At 40.6% G+C, this 21,531-nt stretch overlaps 1 protein-coding gene across 2 annotated transcripts in view; it reads left to right on the forward strand.

Annotated features, from left to right (window-relative positions):
* Nucleotides 1-16,136, forward strand: part of LOC143295291 (uncharacterized) — a 32,726-nt gene extending 16,590 nt beyond the window's left edge. Inside the window, exons 8-17 of one of the 2 annotated variants that reach the window (XM_076606911.1) lie at nt 1,200-1,312; nt 3,905-3,964; nt 5,666-5,868; nt 6,240-7,161; nt 7,803-7,856; nt 8,159-8,212; nt 8,881-8,967; nt 9,480-9,569; nt 13,206-13,835; nt 14,485-16,136. In XM_076606911.1, coding sequence (XP_076463026.1) covers nt 1,200-1,312; nt 3,905-3,964; nt 5,666-5,868; nt 6,240-7,161; nt 7,803-7,856; nt 8,159-8,212; nt 8,881-8,967; nt 9,480-9,569; nt 13,206-13,835; nt 14,485-14,583 — 2,312 coding nt within the window. In that variant the 3' untranslated portion in view covers nt 14,584-16,136. Of the gene's footprint in view, nt 1-1,199; nt 1,313-3,904; nt 3,965-5,665; nt 5,869-6,239; nt 7,162-7,802; nt 7,857-8,158; nt 8,213-8,880; nt 8,968-9,479; nt 9,574-13,205; nt 13,836-14,484 lie in introns of those variants that run through there. The other variant, XM_076606912.1, reaches the window with a different exon arrangement.
* The last annotated feature ends 5,395 nt before the right edge of the window (nt 16,137-21,531 follow it).

Genomic DNA, 21,531 nt, shown 5'->3' on the forward strand with positions numbered 1-21,531 from the left:
TCTCTTATAATATTCACAATTCTCACTACCATCAGCCCACTGCCCCTGAAAAGAACAAGGCATGTGTTTTCTAACAGTTTAAATTATGCATGGAACCGGATCAAATGTTAGTTGAAAATGTTTGGTTCTGATTTGAATTGTCAAGGAAACAAGTGGAGATAAATTGGAAAATGTTAGGTTCTGGTTTGTTTGTCAAAGAAACAAGCTAGTGGGAGAAGGAGGGGTTTTTGGAGCCACAGCCTTTTTATAGCATTGGTTTACTTCACTGTACTTTCATTGAAAATGAAATAGTTTCAGCTTCATACTGTGGGGGGAAGGATTTTCTTTCAAGTGTCTTGCATGCCTGTTGTGTGTGCTTTCTTGTTTGTTGGATTTTTGTATTCATCACTTCCATATTCTTTCAATATCCATTCTCTTTATCATGCCCTACCTCTCTGTCTTCTTCCCCATCTCTCTCCCTCTCTTCTCAACTCTTTCTCTTCATTTCTTTATTTTTCTCTTTTGTCTTCTTTTTTATTTTTCTCAGACGCTCACAAGGCACACATAACTAACTTTTTAACAAATGTCTACAAACTGCAAACCAACCAACCAAATTACGTCTTTCTAGTAAAATTTGATGCGAACCAGCAAATAAGACGTGCAGTTTGGCAGACAAGCAGACAAACTAACTGGATTACATTGAACACATATATATTTGTATTCACCCAATGCATGCGTTCAGAAGCACCTGATAATGCTAATAATTGCTTGCAAATACCCATTGTTGGCATACAAGCATAGATAAACCAACAGTAAAGACATTGCAGATTGAAAATATGCACACATTGCCTCATTGGACAACTTCAGTGACATGCAAACTGATTTCATGATCAACAGGAAGTAGCTACACACATACACAAACACAACAGATTACCAGTAATACCACAGAAAAACAAGGCATTCCATTTGGCGTGGAGGCCATGATCAAAAATATATTTTTTCAGTGAGATTCATGCATAATAAATCATGCAGGCACATGGCATTTAACCTACAGACTGGTCAGCCAAATCACATCAAGCCTTGGCTAACATGAAAATTGGACATCCACGCCGACACTTCCAGTTGATACTTACTTCAGTCTTTTGCCAGTCTAGGTAGGTACCATGGTGCTACAGTAAAATGAAAAGTTAAGAAGCTAACAGCATTGTTTCATTGTGCAGGTTTGTTGGGCCCTGCTCCAACACTCCCTATGAGTCCTATGATGAACCCCCATCTGCAGATGGGGTTGATGATCATGCTGGTGATTCATATCCATACGGAGAAGAAAGAGCCAGTGAGTAATCCCATTGGTTTGTGTTTTGTGTCAGTCAGTAGAAATGTTTCAGCTTGACTAATGTGTTACTTCAAGTTTCTGGTATGGGTTAAGCAGTCTCCCCCACCAAACCCCCCTCCCCACCTCTTTCCTGTCTCTTCTCTTTGTCTCTCTAATTTTACACATATGGTGCTGAGATATGGGGACTTGACAGAGCAGCATTTAATTGTGAAAAGGTTAATTTATTTGCATTAAAAAGATACTTGGGTATAGAAACATGAAAACCTAATGATTTTGTATATGGAGAAACGAACAGGTATCCTATTTATATAAATTCAGTTATGAAGTGCATTAAATACTGGCTAAAATTAGTAAGAATGCATGAGTGAAGATTACAATCAATCAATCAAATCAAAAACACTTTATTAATCCACATGGAAATTAAGTTGTGCAATCACAGGCTCATTGTAAACACTGGCATAAAATCATGCGCAACATAAGAAGAGATTAAAACTAGTCAAATGAGAATTCCCAATTGCTGACGATATACTAACCCCCCCACCCCCCACACACACATACTCATGTTAAGACAATAGGGTATTGCACAACAATATTAACAAATGAAAACATCCAACAAAAAAAGGGTATAAGATTACTAAAAATGACATGCGCGCACGCACGCACACACACCCACACACACATGCACACACACGCGCACACACACACACACACACACGTTAAGACCATAAGGTATTGTACAACAATACATAAATAAAAACATCAAGGGAATAAATCGTATATATAAGTAAAATGCACACACACACACACACACACACACACTCACACACACACAAACAACGTATGCATGGACATAACATATGTCACGCCAATAAGATTAGAACATTAAAATTAAGATACATGAAATCCAAGTAAAATAAAATATTTAAAAATCACTTCCGATCACACACACACAAAAATGCTTGCTTGCCCGTGCTCACCCGCTCATTCCCACATGCACGCATAATGTCTGCTCCCATACACTCGTCTGCTGGTGAAGTTCAGGTGTTGCTGTGGCGAGGGGGCTTGGGGGGTGGGAGGGTTCACTTAGTGTATTGGATGTTTTGATTGTGTGCGCGAATGGCTGTAGGAATAAATGAATTAATGTATCGAGATGTTCTTGCGCGTGGAGCTCTAAACCTACCACTTATGTCTGACCTTCTGCTATTAATGTCATCATGTAGTGGGTGTCTTACGTCGGTCAAAATTGTTATTAGTCTGTCAGTCAGTTTTCTATTGTGCATGTCACTAAAGGTGTCTTGTCTTATACCCACCACCCCACCCGCTTTCCTAATGACTTTTTCCAACCTATCTTTGTCATGTTTGGTCAGGTTTCCCCCCCAGCACACGGCTCCGTATGTTAAAACACTACAGACAACAGATGTGTAAAACATTTGGAGCATCTGCTTGATATTACCTCACAAAGCCTACAAAATGTTATTCGATCTTGATGCACGTGGTAAAACAAACTGGGCTACTAACATTCGTTCAAAGTTGTGCATGTTTGCTTTTGGTTATGTGTGGCTTAACCAAGGTGTGGAAGGGATTGACGAGTTTCTTCGGGTTTTCAAGGAAAGGTTAATTCTGTGTAGATGGCAAGAATGGGACTTTCATGTAAAAAATAGTGAAAGATTTAATGTTTACAGAACTTTTTGTACTATACCTGATATCAAAACATATTTACTAATGAATCTAGATAGATATTTAAGGTATACAATGACAAGGTTCAGACTGGGCATTTCCGATATTGCTGAACATAGTTATCGTTATAGAATGCACAACGAGGCTGACTTATTATGTCCACTTTGCCAGATGGAGAAATAAAATGAGGTGCATTTTGTTCTGTCCTGTCCTGTCCTGTCTTGTATAATTTAAGAGTACAGTACATACCATTGAAATATTTTAAGTTCCCAAGTCAGTTTAGACTGTCGTTACTTACGGCATGAGTGCATGAACAGACTATTAGAAACCTATCAATTTATCTGTATAAATTGTTTAAGCTCCGATCTGTTCTTATGTCTTAGTGTATCCAGTAACGACTACATACGGATGATATGTATAACGTAACTGAGTGTTATTAGCCACGCATGTAAGATTTATTATTTAGCGTATATCATATATCATTTAGGTGTGTAAATGCCAATTGAATACAATGTTTCATGATGTGTATTATGTATTACGAAGGAAAGGGCATATTACTTAGAAATAAGGTATGATATATTTGTTATCTGAACGAATGTCATTTTTCAATGCACGATGCGATGTCTGTGAAGAATTTGTGACACCCTTTCATAAGGGGCAGTGGCCTATAAATGAATAAACCATTCATTCATTCATTCATTCTAATTTTACACCATTAAACAGCTTAAACCAGGATTGCTAAAACCCAACTAGTTTGTGGCATTTTCATTATATTTAGGAAGAGGTAAATTGAAAGGCAGTATTGTGATCTTTACAAGGCTGCAGGCCCATTCTGTGTGTGAGCATGTGAGTGTGTGGATGTTTAACTGAGGAATGATATGTCATGTCATTAATAATTTTTATTGTCTCTTTCAGTTCACTGGCATACTAGCCAAACAGTTGAATTCACTCAGTGAATCACCATCTGCCTCACAGGTATTTTTTTTTTTATATATATTCATGTGCACAGTCAGTATTTTTATCCTGTGTTTTCCCTGAAGATGAAATGCAAAACCACCGCCACCCCCACCTTAGACTTTAAAATGCTACTGTTATTTCCTGCAACTTGCCAGAAAATAAATGAAAAACAAAAAAACACCAAAAATTTCTGCGTAACTCTGGATATACTGTGATAAGCAATGTGTGCTTTCATGTTCATTTTATTTTTCTGGGTACCAATGCATGCATGCCTACAATTCCAGATTAACCATATTGATTTTCTAGAAAATTATGTCTAGCCAGCTGGACAAAGAGGAGGTTACCTACTTCCGAGAGGTTATCGGCCGTAGTTTCGTTTTCTCCGCATAGGCGGATAGTAGTTTGCAAAGGACAGGAATGTCAGACCCCTGCCAGAGTCGGGGGGGGGGTTGGGCAACAAATAGGGGCACCTTTTTTCTGAGGTGGAGAAACCAGACAGTGGATGGGAAGTCATTACAGTCGAACAGTGTGCACACGCATAAATTAATAACTAGCTATAGAAGAGTGGAAGTGAAGATAAAGCTTGCTTACCTGAAAAAACGGCAAGTTGTCACAAGTGATTGGGTGAGATTATTGAAAAAGATTAAGAACCTTTACGCACGCACGCGCGCGCACACACACACACACACACACACACGCTCGCGCAAAATGATGCCACCACACCTTCATGAAAGAATATGTTGAATGGTAACAAGGACAGAAATGGGAAAACTTTCATTAACACACTCTCTCCAGATGCGACTTGTCAGTCATTCATGGTGGTCTTGATGACTGTCCTGATCAATTTTTGAAAATCATATGGACTTTGAAGCTACACACTTGCAGTTTCTCATTTGATATGAGAGAGTGTTTCAGCTCATTCTTACATCATCTGTTTCTGATAGTTTTTGGGTAGGTATGTATGTTCGTAGTCTTTGAATTGTTACTTTCATTTTACGCTGAAAATTCATGCACTTGCACGAGCTGAGTGTTGCCTGTCAGTGCATTTCTCAGTTTCACAGCAGTGCTATAGGAACTGGCTGTTCAGATTGGGATTGTTGCTGGTTAGTGTAGCAGTCTTGTATGAATGGCATAACATTTGAATCATATGTGCCATCTTTTATCTGTACAATGCAGTTTTTTGTTGTTGTTGTTTTTACAGAAAAAATGTTATTTATATTATTTTAATCTCCACCTCTAACATGCCCAGAATCCCTCAGGTTTCCAAAAGAAAAAAGATGGGAAAGAAACTGAAATTGTTCCTTGGATCATAAAACATATGGGATTGGTGATCCTTAAGCTCATTATTGTTCACTATTTGCTTTTTTTCTGACAGTCTGTATTTACTGGAGGTAAACCTGATATTCAAGCTCCTGGCTGTAATTGAAGGCAAAACCCCATTATTCCCCTCCTCCGACTCAGTTTCCACTCATCCTCCAGGAAGGACATTCAATTTGTTTTTTGTGCTGAGGTTGAAAGAATGCATGATTGATTGTAGAGCTAAAAAATACGTAGCTTCTGTTTGTCAGGACAAGGAAATGGATCCAGAATATCAACGTAATATCAAATTGTAAACTTTTCTTGATAACTCTATCTATTGATAATAAGAAAGGTCTGATGAGCATAACCATGTTGCTATAAACACCACCAATTCATGTTCTTATTTGGCACTCTCCCTAGGGTGCTGACTCCTCTGGCAAGAAACCGTCCATCCTTGGTGATCCTATGACCGCACAGGCCAACATTGTACTGACCAACCTGAAGAAACAGTTGAACCAGGTGCCGGTCACTGATGAAGACAAAAGGGTGGTCACCTCTTCCAGCCCTGCTGTCCGTGCCGTCATGGCCAAATTCTTGCAAAATGCTCGATACCTGAATCTCAAGTATGTAACCAGTTTTTATGGATTTTAAAGGATGTTTCCAATTGCTCTGTGTGTGTGAGAGTGAGTGAGAATCTCTGGTTGGTTAACTGTTATAGATACTGCTTCTAGCTGTTAGGTAGACAAGTTTTCGACATTGCTGATTTTGCTTCTTTTTCTTAGAAGAGTCCAGACACAGTGATAACAAATTACAAATTGCCAAACGTTAGAAGTCTTAGGGGAGGTTAGATAGGGAATAAGATCTTGTACATTTTGATCCTTTGCATTTGGTATTTAATTTTCTGCCACAGTAAAAAAAATTCAGATGCAAATAGTAACTTTTTTTTTTCTTAAAAGATACTGAAATATCACTTGATCTTATGTTCCGTGGCCAGCCTGCTGGTGAACCTGGGTCAGATGGTGATGAATATGCACGCCAGCAGTCATCAAGAGAGCCCAATGGCTCAAGCAGCTGCTGCTGCTGCCTCCTCCATGGCCAGACATTCTGGAGGGACCAGCCTGCTGAACCCCCCAGGATCAGGCAAAGGGCTGCTGGGCGATGTCCCCCGACCCAACCCCAACCCTGCCACCATGCGCCTTATGAAAACGCTGGAGGCTGTGGCTTCCCAGAAAATGGGGGGTCAGAACCGAGGCCTGCTGTCTGCTATCATGACAAACATCAATGTCAACCCAGCCATTGCCAAGTTGGAGAAGAAGACCTCCCTCCTGGGGGAGCCACCCCAGCACCTTAAGCAGCAGAAAGATGGGCCAGGAGGCATGGGAGGGCCTGGGGGTAGAAACATGGGAAACATGGGACCCTCCATGAACATGGGTAACATGGGGGGCAACATGGGAGGTATGGGCAATAACATGGGGGGTATGGGTGGCATGGGCGGCATGGACATGGGAAACATGATGGGGGGCATGGACAGCATGAGTGGAGGAATGGGCAACATGGGTGGAGGTATGGGCAACATGGGAGGAGGTATGGGCAACATGGGAGGAGGCATGGGTGGGGGAATGGGCAATATGGGTGGAGGAATGGGCAACATGGGTGGAGGAATGGGCAACATGGGAGGAAACATGGGTGGAGGAATCGGAGGAAACATGGGTGGCGGTATGGGAGGAAACATGGGTGGTGGTATGGGAGGTGGGATGGGTGACATGTCCAGCATGGGACAGCAAGGTGGAAACAAACAGAACTGGGGAAGTGGTGCAAGCCAAGGAGGCATGGGGCGTGCTGCTGGAGGAAACACCAACACTGCCAACAAGACTGATAGCTACTCCACCTTTGGCAACTACAGTGGTGGTTATGGGGTAAGTATGGAAGGATGGGCACACTGACTATTTTAATTTTTATTCAATATTTATTTCTGGCACTGTTAACTCCCTCACCTGTTGCTCTGCTCTCTCTCTCTCTCTCTCTCTCTCTCTCTCTCTCTCTCTCTGTGTGTCCAACACCCACACCTGCAACATGTATTATTGTGCAGTTGTTTCTTCAGTTTAAAATTGATGGTTCCTCTTCTCTTTTTCATTTTCATATATGATTTCACTTAATAAACAACAAATGCATGTTTACTGAATTAGCTTTGTTGCATGCTATTTTGTATCTGGTTGAGAATGTAGACCTGGCTAAAGTTGCAGCCAGCTATTCTTAGCTGTGCACAAAAACACATATTAGGGTCAAAATAATGAACATGGAGATTTTTGAAAATACCCCCCTGACCCCTCAACTGCCCTCCTTTCCATCCTGGCTACAGTACATTTTTTTTTTTATCAGTCCCTCTTGCATCCCAGAAAAGTTGAAAAACCTGCATGTTTTTGTTTTGTGGTTTGGAAGTTCTTGAAAATGTGATAGTTTTTGCTTTTACATTAACCTGTTATTATTTGTATATTAATGTTTACATTGCTTTTGCACTTTCCAGAGTTTTCTATAATGTATGATGAATTTATTTCAGGACATGAGTGGATATGGCAGTGGCTACACCGAGGAGTACAGTCAGTTCAATCAGGTTGGTTATAATGAATTGACATGTGTGATTTTGTTTTTTGTGATGTTCTTATGCATATTGACTAGGACATCATATAAGTAATTAACACATTGTTTAGTTTGAAGATGCTGGCTTTCATGTCTTATGCTGTCTGCTACTTTGGTTTGTGTTACTGTTGAACATAGTACAATATTGTATAATTTTACAATGTAACGATATCTCATTTAAGATGTTTCAGAATGCCATGCAACACTTTATATGTGTGCTTTGATATTTTATGATCTTATACTTCAGTGTTGTTTGTTGCATGGTTTGCACACCAGGGTGACTACAACAGTGGTGGCTATGGTGATTCTTCTATGTATGGTACAGACCAGGTTAGTTTTATGTCCTTGAAGTAGATATATACAGTAAATTTTTTTATTTTTTGTTTCTTTATTTTGGAATGAAATTGGTAGCATAACAGGTCACCAGATTCAGGAAATTTTGAAGGGGATTCCTCAAGTTTCAAGCCTAGTTAACATAGTGAATAACTGCCTGAATAAATCTCACAGCAATTGAGAAATGTATATCGAAATATACTGCAGTGTTTGTGCTGTAAGTTGTCTGTAATTTCATGCAGAAATGCATTGATTTCAGTAAATTATATAGGAGATAACAGTAAACAGGTGGGCAGATATTTGTCATTACAGTTGGGTGCTTACTACTCTTGAGCACAGCCAGATGTCATCAGTTTTCTCAGATATTTCCTGTTTGCCTTCTGAGTTACACTTAAGAACAGCTCTGCTTTTGTGTTAGGTTGGAATATGTTAGTTATCCTATTTTGCTGACAGGATAATGAATGTCAGGCCTGTTGACAGCTGGTCATATGCTTGAGTTTTGGCAAAAGGATAGATTTGAGAGGGTGGGGTATGGTATTTCTTTTTTGAGGTGACTGTTTTATGCTGTGGTGTTGGGGGGGGGGGGGTTGTTTGTTTTTTTGTTGTTGTTTTTAATGACATATTCATTTAAGTATGAACTAGAATATTTACTATTTTGTTTGCAGAGTGGCTACCAGTACTCTGACTACAGTGGAAATTACAGTACAGGACAAGACTCGTACAACTTCCAGGGCTCCAACAATTACAGTGGAGTAAGTATCTATGTCCAAACAGACTGTACAATCATGATCTGTATTTGGACATTATCCATAGCAGTTGCCAGGCATTTCTTGGAAGTAAGTCCCACTCCTCCCAAACTCCCTATTCCACAAAGCCATGACCAGTGGTCTGGATCATTGTCTTTCAGTTAAAGGGTCCAATTGTTGTTATGAAGTTTTGAAGATAGTTCAGTATTTTGTTTGGAATCATGTACAGACCTGGACTTAAAGACTTCAGCTTTCTTTAGAATTAAAATGTTTCACTCATTTTTTCCATTTTCTGAGCCAGTTGGAAAGATTCCCAGGTAAGATTTGTAGCTGATGAGAATTGCTACAATTGACTGCAGGAGATGAATTATTTTCTACTAAGCTTCTCTGTTTATGATATAAAACAAAATATAATCATTGTTCAAAGAGAGAAAGTAGTAAGAAACTGAATCACACTTTGTATTCCTTGAATGTTTTACTTAAGTTTGTTTTGTGGCGATGTGTTGTTTTTCTCACAGAACTTTGGTGACTACACTGGGGGTTATTCCAGCTCGAACACTGCCAACACAGGATTTAACATGAATCAGAACCAGTCGGGAAACGTACAGGCAAGTGTGTGCAAATTTGCACCTTGTGTGTGTGTGTGTACATGTGTGTACATGTGTTTGCATGCAGGGCTTCAGACTGGTTGGGCTACATAACTAGCATTTAAAAATGGGAGATACCAAAAAGGGAAGTTGTGGGTCAGTCAAAATTTTAATAGGTTGTTTGGATTAAATCCCAGTTGGTAAAATAGGTTTCCTGCTTGCATAACTGTATTTGTGATAAGTAATATAATGAACAACAAAAAAAGGTTACATGGTTTTTATGAACAGATGGATTCTGTCTGTACATTCCCACTTCCCAGAGAATTTTTTCTTTTCTTTTTTCCAGATAATCCTGACCTTATAGCCATGATAAATATATTCATTATTCCTCTTAACCAGTTTTGAGACTGCTTGGCAACACATATAATACAAGTTTTTTTTTTTTTTTTTTTTTTTTTTTTCTGGAAAGAAAAGAAATATCTGTATTTGATAAATCACTTTAGTGTCTTTTTTTGTCTTTTTGTCATTATACACTTCACAGTATTTTAGGTGTAATTAAAAAGGTTTAATCAACTGTTCTGCAATAATCATAGCACAGACATGAGCCACTGAAAAAAATTGAGAAAAGCATCAGGTGTGGATACATTGTTAGTCTGAAGCCCCAGTGTGCAAATATGTATATACATGCATGTGTACATGCTGAAAATCATGGCATGCCTTTGACTCACATGTATACACAAAGTAATTCTATGTAATAGCTCTAGTCAGGATGTCATTGGGTGTGTGCGTTTGTTCAAGAAATATTTCTAAATTTGACATAATCCCTGAATGTGTTCAAAGCCAGACAATTTTGATTTTGACTAACACTATCAATTTGATTATCTGAATATGAAACAATGATTAAAAAAGAACTTGATGTCACTAAAGAACACATTTTAAAATATATTCAGCAGGCTTAAAATGTTCTGGTTTATTGTGTGTGTGTGTTGGTTTTTTTTCCATTTGCATATTCCGGTTAATTTATTATTCCACTAATGTTTGATTGATAACATGTCAGTGTTTTGACTGTAAGAAAAAATTGTTTTGAATGCCAGAAGACATTTGCCAATTGAGCAGTGACCCCCCCCCCCCCCCCCCCAAAAAAAAAGTAGTAGTTGTTGTAGAATTTCTGTTTGAATAGGAATGACATGTGAGTTAAGGGAGGCTTTGCTTTTGTGATATTAAGCATTAATGTATCAAGCATAACTGAACAAAGCATGCAGTTTGGCAGACACACATCTATCTACATTCCAGCTGGGAACTGGCATGGAAGAAGTGTTTTGAAGAAGGGTCTTAAAGTACTAGTTGAGAGGTGTATCCTGGTTGTGTTTGGAAGTTTCCACTTCTCTTGATCTCACATTTCTGTATCATGGCAACTAAGGTTTGGCTCATGCATGTATACCACGTTGGTCAGTGTTATCACCTGTCCCAAAAGTCATTGCACCTTGATTTGTTAGTTTACCTGCAGTAAACTTCAAAAATTTGGTGCTGTATCTTGTGTGGAGACAGATAAAGTGCTTTTACACCTGACTTTCACACACACACATGCATAACACTGAATCTGAGGGATCAAAGACAAAACATACATTTAAATTACATGTACTATACTTTGACCCACTGGTGCATACTCCAGCAGGGGTCTGATTCCCTGTCCTGTGCAAACTACTACCAGGGCTGCCTACCGTCCCGGGGTACGGGTATTTGTCCCGGAAAACAATGAAAACGGACGGTCCGTCCTGGGAATCCACTTTTCGGTTTCGTGTCCCGGGAAAAAGTCTTTAGGCGAATACGCATCGACTGACTATGGCCACACCGCCAAAAGTGTGACCAGCGCGCATGCGTATAGGCCGATGTGGAACTTTCGAGAGAGATTGAAATAATGGCGTCGAAGCGAAGCAGCAAGGAGTGCGAATCTACATCGAAGAAGATAGCAAAACGGCATCAAACTTTCATTGCGAAGTACACCGAGACATGGCCATTTATTAAGCGCGGCAAGACAGACACTTACGCTTGTGAAATTTGTGCCTGCGAGTTTTCCATCGGTTCAGGAGGACGGGACGAAATCACTCGCCATGTGTCGACCAAGAAGCTTAAAAAAAACACCAAAATTCGCAATGCTCAGAAGACTTTCCAGATCACTGGATTTCTTCAGCGTGCGAGAAAGGAGGAGAACCGTGACGCTGATGCAGTCATAAGAGCGGAGACCATGATGGTAGACTTAGCTGTTGAGCTGAATTTGCCAATGGCTGCCCTGGATAAGTTCAGCAAAGCAGTGAAACTTATGTTCCCCGACTCTGAAATTGCTAAGCAGTTTCAGTGTGCGAGAAGCAAAGGGACAGCTATTGTGAATGAAAATGCAGCCACTTTGAGGTGGTAAAATCTGACGTCATAAGAGGTGTCCCTGGAAATCAGGCTTTGTCCCTGGTTTTTAAGATGTGTGTCCCTGGAACTTGAAAAGGGGGGTAGGCAGCACTGTACTACCCTGCTGAAGAGGAGAAAACAAAAGTAGATGTGGCTAGTTACGTCCACCCTCCACCCCCCAGTACGTTACCTCTCCTGTGAGCGCCTGTAGAGCACTCTTCTTCCAGCAGCCATCAAAGATCCCTGACCTTTCATTAGATTAAGGGCAGTGTGGATGGTAAAAGGGATGATGTGTTATCTTGGAAAGAAGTTAGTTTTCAGGCCAGACCTGAAAGAGCGGAGTGCCTGTATGGACACAAAATGTATTCATCAATAGAAAACAAGACAAAATAGCTATGTCTAACAATTGCAAGTATATACAGACAGAAAGCTTCAAAATAATGCGTCCTCAGTGACAATCTGGAGATGGTGAAGAGGTAGTGGTTCTTAGTGGAAGATTTTTTTTTTTTTATAGACCTGTAAAGTTAATTCTTGAGAGAAGACCATCAAAGTGCCTTTACACCTGACTTTCACACACACTTGTCAAATTGATAAATAGGAAGTGAAGATGAGAAATGCTACTTGCCTGTCGTTCTGCACAATGACATTTACACTGAGCACATGGTAATCCATGTGCGTAATGTTAATTGGACTGAGGGGCTTCTTTTTTTTTAATTACAGAAAAGACCAGGCTCAAATAAAACAGAATGAAAACAGTTTATGTTAATTATTATTAATATTCGTATCTACCAGTCAAGAAGATTGTTCCGTACAAAGTGGGACTGAAATTACTGATGTCCTGTGACAGTATTTTGTTCAGAGCTGCATTTGATTTTATTTTAATATATTTTATGGATATTGGGTTTTAATGGTTATACTGTGTTTTGATAGTAAACAGATAAGGGGACTTTGCAGATCAGATCAGATGTTTTATATTTTCTTTGCTTTCTGTATGTGGGCCTTTTAAAGTTTACCCTCTTGTGAATAGATGATTTTATTTGAAATTTAGGCGGCCAGTACCTCTTTACTTACATGAACACACTTATGAGTAAGACCTTTTTTTTTTTTTCTTTTTTTAAAATTCTTTAAAGTCAGAAAGGCCTTCTTTCTTTTTGCACATTTTTGTTTAGAATATGGACAGAAAAATTGAATATTAACGTTTCTCATACCAAATAGCCATTCATTCTGTTAATTTACATGTCACTTCTATGTTTGCAGGATGGGGGCCGTTTTGGCGCGGCTGGGGCTGGAAACAACTGGGGAACTCAAGGAGGCAATAATACCAACACCTCAGGTGGCATGGGAAATGGAATGCGAAACAACATGGGCATGTCAAAAAACTTCTCTGGCGGGGGCGCAGGGCCTGGGGGAGGGAGTGGGATGGGACAAGGGGCCGGGGGCGCTTTTGGTAGTAGCTCCAATGCCCAGTCAGGGTTCGGGGGGGGCAGCACAGGTGGGGGCAGACAAGGTTTACTGAACACTCCTCGAGGAGGATCTGGGGGCAGCAACAACGTGGCAGGGAACTACAGTGCCCAGGGCTCTGGGACCACTGGCATGGGGAGGACCAGCACCAGTGCCGAAAGCTACCAGACCAGCACTGGCCAGAGCTACATGGCTAGTGGTAATAACAGCATGGGAGGCAGCACGAACATGGGCTCCTATGGCTATGGCACTGACATGGAAGGCTACAATACAGGCAGCTATGATGATGGCAGTGGCACGGCTGGCTACAGTGGTTACTCCATGGGGGGTGACTACAGCAGCTACAACCAGTCTGGATACAGTAACACTGATATGGCCAGTTACAGCACCACTGGTGGCAACACTACAGGAATGATGAACACATCGGTGAGCTCTTCTTCTTAACTAAAGCCTTTGAACAAGTACTGCGTCAGTTTGTCTTAATGTCATTCATGAAGTGTTGAGTGTGGGCTGTATGCTACGGACTCCTAAAAGAAGTGATTGTATATTCATGAATAAAACATGGAAAAGATGGTGGATGACACAGTTGGAATAGATGTCAGCATTCATTTAATTAAATGTCACAGCAGGGAGCCAAGATGTGAAAATCAATAATGCTGTTACATATTGTTGCCTAAGAAGTAAAGTAAATGACATGTAATCTAAGATAAAAGATCAGTAACACTGTTGAGTATTATTGCCTATTACATCACATGGTCCTGCTTTCCTTCAAAGAGCATGTCATAGTTGCCCACTCAAGAGTGTTTGCTGTTTATTTCTGTATTATTATTCTTTAAAAGTTTTTATTGATTAAATAATTTATTTTTGTTATGTTTCCATATGCTTGGGAGGATTTCTGGTGAAACTGGGGACCTTTTTGAAGGAGCTTGTTCAGTGAATGAAGTTTTGCCTCTACTTTTTTGTGGCTTTTCCACTAGTCCACTGGATTCCCACAACTGCAGTTTATGTTAAATTTTTGTGAAGCAATCATTTGAACAGTTCACACTCGACAATCAAATTCTGTTTTGTTTTTCAGAACCAGCTGACCCCTGCTGGCTCAAAGCGCGGCTATGGAGATTATGGTGGTCAACAGAGCCTTGGGAATCAGTATGATAAACGGCCTCGCTTGTACTAGGAGTTGTTTTGACTCTGTCTGCCACAACTATCCCGTGCATCTGTTGTGTATCAAGGAAGACGAGTGACACTGTTTCCTTCATCAGAAATATTATTTCATTTGAGACTGGGTGTTTGATGTTTTCAGTTTGATTTTCTCAAGGTTTGAACTGGTCAGCACTTTTCAAAAGTTATGGATTGTATTTTCAGGCCCTTATGAATAAAGATGCAGTTGACTCAAGACATTTATCATTGTACATTTATGCACTTCAGCTCATACATTTATTCAGTTTTGTAAGTGGGTTGTGTGTGATCACTGTGAACCTGTCACTCGGATGTGATCATGATTCCATACTTCCCAGATCAAACATTGAAATATTTTAAATAAGTTTATTTGATATGTGTGCACATACACATAGTTTGTTTTTGTTTTTTTTAAGGAAAAAAAGAAATTAACTAGCAGGATCACATTGATTATCAGAGTAAGAATGGGGAAAATAACACTGGGTGCAGCCAGAGTTCAAACCACAGACCTTTGGGTTAATATTTGTTGATAAAACCACTTGATTACCAAGTCAGTATGGCAACACATGGCTGCATTTGTCTGGTGATGATATATTTAAAAGCATGAACTATTGAGCTGTTAAGGATGGATCATTCCCAAAAGGTCATGTCACTTGCTGGATATTAAGATAATTTTGCTTAGGAACAGCCTGTAAAGAATGGCATCAGCCAGGTTTGTTTGTTTTTCTTCTTTTTTTTAATGGATTGTCATGTTTGTGGATAGGTGTTTAATCACTTTTTGCATATTTTCACAGTCTTTGAATATCCAGAGGTGTATATGCATTGAGAAGGGAATTGGGGTTGTGTTTTTAGTTGTTGTTTGCTGCATGTTTTATATTAAAATATTTCTTTAAACTATATTGTTCTTTTTGAAGTGCACACGCGTGTGTGCACATTAGCTTGAGGAGGGAGGTGGGAGCTGGAGGGATATAGTTTTGGTGGAAAGGATGGGTTTTTTTTCCATAAAATTGCTATTGGTTTTCCTTTTCCAGAAAAGTTAAAAGTTCATGACTGATGACTATTTTATGTTAGTATGTTTTAAAATTGATGATTTTATATGACATATGTGCTTATTGTGAAAAGAACACAGAACGCAATGCAGTAATACCTTAAACCTTAAAAGTGGTCAGTTTGAAGTGTGGCTATTTCATAGTCAGGTTTTAGTTCTTATATTGTCAGTCAATTTCTCATAACATAATAATGGTAACAGTACTTTTTCTTCATCTCACATTACTTTCATCTTGTCCATCAAATTGAGATAGAATACGGCTGAAATGTGGACCATCATTGAGACTGTGTGGAAGAAATGTGCTAATTCTGTTGCAGAATGGAATGGTTTGTTACTTCATGGTTTTGCTATCTTAATATTAGGATATGAAATGTGTTCATGTGAATTAATGTTGTATTTTTTAATGTTTTTGTTTTGTTTTTAATTTCACTTTGTGGAAAAACTTAGACCTGGTTGGTGTACCTTCTTACCAAAAGGAAAATAAAGCAAAATTACACTGACAAGCCTTGAGAAAAGAATGCATGTGTTGTGAATATTTTCCTGATCGTGGCTTTACAGGTGTTTTTGTCTTTTTATTCACTTTTTCATTACCTTTCTTCTTTCTCTCAGGTTGACTAATTTTGAAACTTGACTGAAGCAAAACAAAAAAATAGATGGGTTTTTCAATGCTTCAGATATAAATAATGATAGTAATGGTACTAGTAATAGTAATAACATACAGGGATGTGAGGGTTATACGAAAATGTGCTTTCTTTTCCTGGAGAAGAAAAAAGCGTCTCAACCTTCGCTGGTTATTGTGGGTCGTACACGACCCAGAAGGGTACAAAAACGCAAATATCTCGGCCAATTTTTAATATTTTTCTATGAAATTTCAGAAATGCTTCCTACACCTAAAAGGCCAACTTTGCCCAAAAATGGGGGTGGGGTGGGGGGGTGGGAAATTAGTTAATGAGTAATTAAACTACACATGGACGCTTGTGTGGGTTGTGTATGACACATGCTTTTTAAAGAGGAAAAAACATGGTCATGCACTACCCATACATTTTTAATAGTGATTTCAGAAGGTTTAATTTGCAATTAGTGAAGGAAAATAAAGAAGTTTTACTTTCAATAGCCTCACTACCCCACTACTCTCCCACTACCCCTCCCTTCCCGCCCTGTCCCTTTCTCCTGTCTAAGCTATAACCCCCTTCCATCCCTTTCTCTAACAGCATGTACCTGTGTGACTGAATATCTGATTGTGCGTCTATAGGATGCTATGAATCATCTCTCTCTCTGTGTCTCGCTGTCTGTCTGTCTGTCTGTCTCTCTCTCTCTCTCTGTGTCTCTCTCTCTGTGTGCATAAGTAGGGTTTGTATGTATGTGCGTGTGGTGTTATGCGTTTGTGTGTGTGTGATCAGTTGTGTGTGCGTGTGTGTGAATGCGTGAGCATGTGTTTCTTCTGAGTGTGTGCGTGCGAGCGCATGTGTGTAATCAGTTGTTACGATGTTTTCCTTTTCTATATTATAAGCTTTGAAGGAATATACAGGTTTTTGTCTCTTTACAAAGTATGGGTTGTGCACGACCCACACAAGCTTTGGAGGAATATACGGGTTTTTGTCTCTAAAAGTATGGGTCGTGGACAACCCACATGAGCTTCTGTGTGTTGTCAAAAGTGACAGCAGTATGGGTCGTGCAAAACCCACATGAGTTTCCGTGTGTAGTCAAAAGCAACAGCCAGTGAAGGTTAATGTAGTTTTGACTGCTGCAGAAAAGCCCAAGAGGCCGTCTCTGAGGTCTCGGCAAATCCGGAGAGAAAATGGAGGGGAAAGAAGTGAAACTTAAGTATTATATTGTTGACGACATCTGTTGCGACAATACTGCTGATACATTTTATGACAAAATTGGGACGTTCCCCCCCCCTCCCCACACACACACCCCCCTCAAAAATTAAAAAAAACTACCACACTCATGACATCCATCCCAATAATGAAAGGCCTGTTTCTAATCTGTTCTGTTAACTGGGAACTAACTCTTGTGCCAAACATTACACATTGCTTAGATCCCGGCAGAGTCAGTTTGACGAAATTTAGTGTGCTTTGAATTAAAAATAACACTTTTTGTGTGAGTGTGTTTTGCTGATATATTGCGTCAGCTGATGGTGCGGTGATACACTTGATGGCTGCAGTTAGTATATATTTATTATTTAGCTCTGGGATCTATAGCCAAAGTACCAAAGATTCATCTCCATTCAAGCAGAAAATGTATTTTGTACAAAATATGGGCAAATAGGAAACGCTATTCTTTCTTTTGTGTGATTTTGTGCCGTTAAAGGAAGTTGTTTAACTGCACATACTTTACCATGACCCACTAGTGCAGACTCCGGCAGGAAGTCCGATTCCTGTTTTATGCAAACTACTACCAGCCTATGCAGAGAAAATGAAAGTAGCTACGGCCGACAAACTCCCGGAAGTAGGTTACCTACCCTCTGTATCCCTGACTAGCTTCCTCTTTTTCTGGCAGTCATCTTGACTCTTGATCCTGTGCTCTTTATACGGCTAAGTTTTTTCATATTTTCTGTCAGTCTGATTCTTTGACACCCGTGCTTTGTGTCTGACGAAGACTTGTAACAGGTCACAAACTAACTAACTTTGTTTGGGCAGTCGAGCGAAAATTAAGGTGCAGTTGCAATCATTAAGGCCCTCTACCTCAGGTTCTCTCAACAACAGGTACAGGTACAGTATTTGGGGCAGAAATTAAGCCTTGCGGCCTTTCCACGCCTCCTCCACTCCCTCCGGACATGTCCGCCACTCTGCACACCCATCCAATGTTTTTCATCCATGAAGGTGGCCAGATAACATATCTGCGCCCTGCACGTGGCATGCCCTGCCGCCACGCGTCCTATGGTGACTGGTGAGTCAGGATGCCTGCCCACTAGGTTGGGAAGAAGGTGGACCACTAGGGGACACGTGCACCCATAATGTGTACACCCTCTACTTTGTCTCCAACATCCAATTCAAGGGAGGCAACTTCCGCTTCGGCACCCCTGCCACTGACCACCGCAGTTACCTCCCTTGCGCCTGCACAGCCCCTTGCCCACAGAACAGTTGCGTACACGTCCCATTGAACTTCGGCAATGCTGGTTTCTTCTGCCCTACTACCGAACTCTGCTGTTACACAGACAAATATTAGCATTTCCATGTTGGAGTGCTTCTTTATAACTCAACCCTGCCACACAGCAGTGCTTAGGCCGATCTTGTCTATCCCTTTATCTGTCAACACATAAAATCTGATGGTCAGTCCTCTCGCAGGAGCTATTTGCGAGGCTGGACCGCATTCAGATCCAGGGCAAGCCGACAGACTTGCCACCCCCTCAATATTCGCCCACGACGTCCGTAACACTGGCATACGGCGCCGTCATGCCACATGCCCCGACCATCTCGCATCTGATGGCAACCGAATTGGGTTGGGATGCCCACAGCACTAAGGGACGTTATAACTATTCCCCTTGCGGCCGTATTCACCTGTGTCGGTTACGGTGGCATTGAACCACGGACTCCCACATGCGGCATGACACTGCTCTCTCGATAGCGAGGAAACATCACACCAGGGGATATGTGCTCTAAAGGCACCATACTTTTAACAGACTAATCGATGCCAAGGGAAGCAACTGCACATTTGTTACGGCGGTTGGCGATGTGCTTACTTCCCTTGCGTCTACACAGCCAGTCACTGTTTCTTTGTTTCTCTATGACTCAAAAGAGTTAATGGGAATAAACAAACTCAAACTCAAACTCAAACTCCAGCCCCCTTTACTGACCACCAACGATTTTAAAATTTTTAAAAATTCTTCTTCTTTTTTTCTTTTTTTTTTATTCGCATTTTCATTGGGTCTTGCTGCCCATTCGTAGGTTTTATACAACCTTGTACAGCAACTGCACCTTTCTTGCTGTTTCTCAGGCTATGTGCCACTGAACTTTTGGGTTCTTCACCCCACTGCACTTGCACACAGTCATCTGCAGGCAACCAATCCAATTACCATTCTTTTCTTGTTATACACATTAACATGAAATAAAACACAATATTTTCATTTTTTCATTATGATTGTTATCAAAATCAACAACAACAACAACAACAACAATATATATATATATATATATATATATATATATATATATATATATATATATATATATATATGTGTGTGTGTGTGTGTGTGTGTGTGTGTGTGTGTGTGTGTGTGTGTGTGTTGCTATATTTATATACATTTATGTTTACATATATAGATGTATATTTATACCTCTGTATACATGTGTGTGTTCTTACAGGATATGTTTATACATTTTTCATATGAACATGTACAATTATATTTCTTCCTCTTTTCATTGAGATTCCCTACATAGCAATATATGCGCATTTGCGTGATTCTGTACATGATGCTCAGAACTTTCTGCGTCAACATACTGACACAATATTCATACGTGTACGTACACCTCTTACATATACATACAGATTCCTTTCCATTACTGATTATGCACACATACCCATTTACTTCGGTATATCTATGCATGCTACATGTATGCTTGTACAGCTGTTTCTTTTTGTGCCTCGATCTATAGTCATTGTCATATTCCTGATATCATCACATGAGTTGATGGAAGTTTACATATATCCCTTTGTACATATATGTATTTATATTCATAAGTACATCCCTTCCTTGCTTTCGGAGGACGACTGCACTCACAGACAAAACTGCCTCATTCAAGCCTGAATGTATGCTCCCTTCACATATCTGTAGTGGCTGGTCCTTAGGAACCCACACACACTCCCTTCTCACCCACAGAGCTAAGGATGCCCTCTTGGTGCAAGGAGGGACAAGGCAGTCCAATTTAGGCATGCTACTCGGAGACACACAAGCCCTTCATTCCTACCATGGTTACAAGGCATCCTTTCTTCCCTCCTTCGCCTACAACAACCCTGGGTTTGCACCACTGTGGTTGTATTATCAGCTTCGCAAGGGCCCTACACCGGCCCTAGCTGGTCCTGCCATTGATGGATGTTGGTCTTCGCCTCTCAAGTTTTATCAGGCCAAAAGACTGCCTAGTACAACCCCAGCTTCACACTGCTGTGGTTGTGATATGTTTCACATGGCCTCTACTTCCTGGCTGGTCATGTATTGCCATTAATAGAATCAGATGCCGGTCTTCGCCTCTGAAGTTTTATCAGGCCCAAAGACTGCCTAGAACAACCCTAGCTTCGCACTGCTGTGGTTGTGATGTTTCACACGGGCTCTACTTCCAGGAAGCTGGCCCTGCCATTCATGGACATCAGTCTTCACCTTCCTAGTTTATCAGGCCTAAAGACTGCCTGGAACAACGCTAGCTTTGCACTGCTGTTGTGATCAGTTTCACACGGGACATACACCCCAGCTGGCTCTTCCATTAATGGATGTCAGTCTTCGCCTTCCAAGTTTTATCAGGCCTAAAGACTGCCTACTGGGCAGGAGACAATCAGGCCCCATGCTCGGCATGGGGTACACTTCTGACTTGCTCAACCCCAGCTCCATCCCTCCCACTCCTCACCGGTAGCAGAAGGCCTGGGTAAAAATTGCGTGCCTCTATGCTTAAGAGGAAAGGCATGTTGATCAAAGGGAATGATTCTCCCACAGCAGAACGAATTGTTTGCTGGCCACAGAGGCACACCTTTATGCCCTCTTGTACCAGCACAGTAGCTGCCGCTTTTGGGTCAGTTTGTTCAGCCCGTCATCTTGCTTGAACATGAATGCCGCATCAACTCCTCAAACCATTGGTGTTGGAAAATGCCTGACCCTTTTCAATTTTGACACAACTACTGCTGTGATTACAGAGGGGCAATCTTCACATGCATCTCTGCAACGGATCCTGCAGCAACAAAGGCCAT

The sequence above is a fragment of the Babylonia areolata genome, chromosome 20, assembly GCF_041734735.1.
Source record: "Babylonia areolata isolate BAREFJ2019XMU chromosome 20, ASM4173473v1, whole genome shotgun sequence".
In the NCBI taxonomy this organism is placed as follows: domain Eukaryota; kingdom Metazoa; phylum Mollusca; class Gastropoda; order Neogastropoda; family Buccinidae; genus Babylonia; species Babylonia areolata.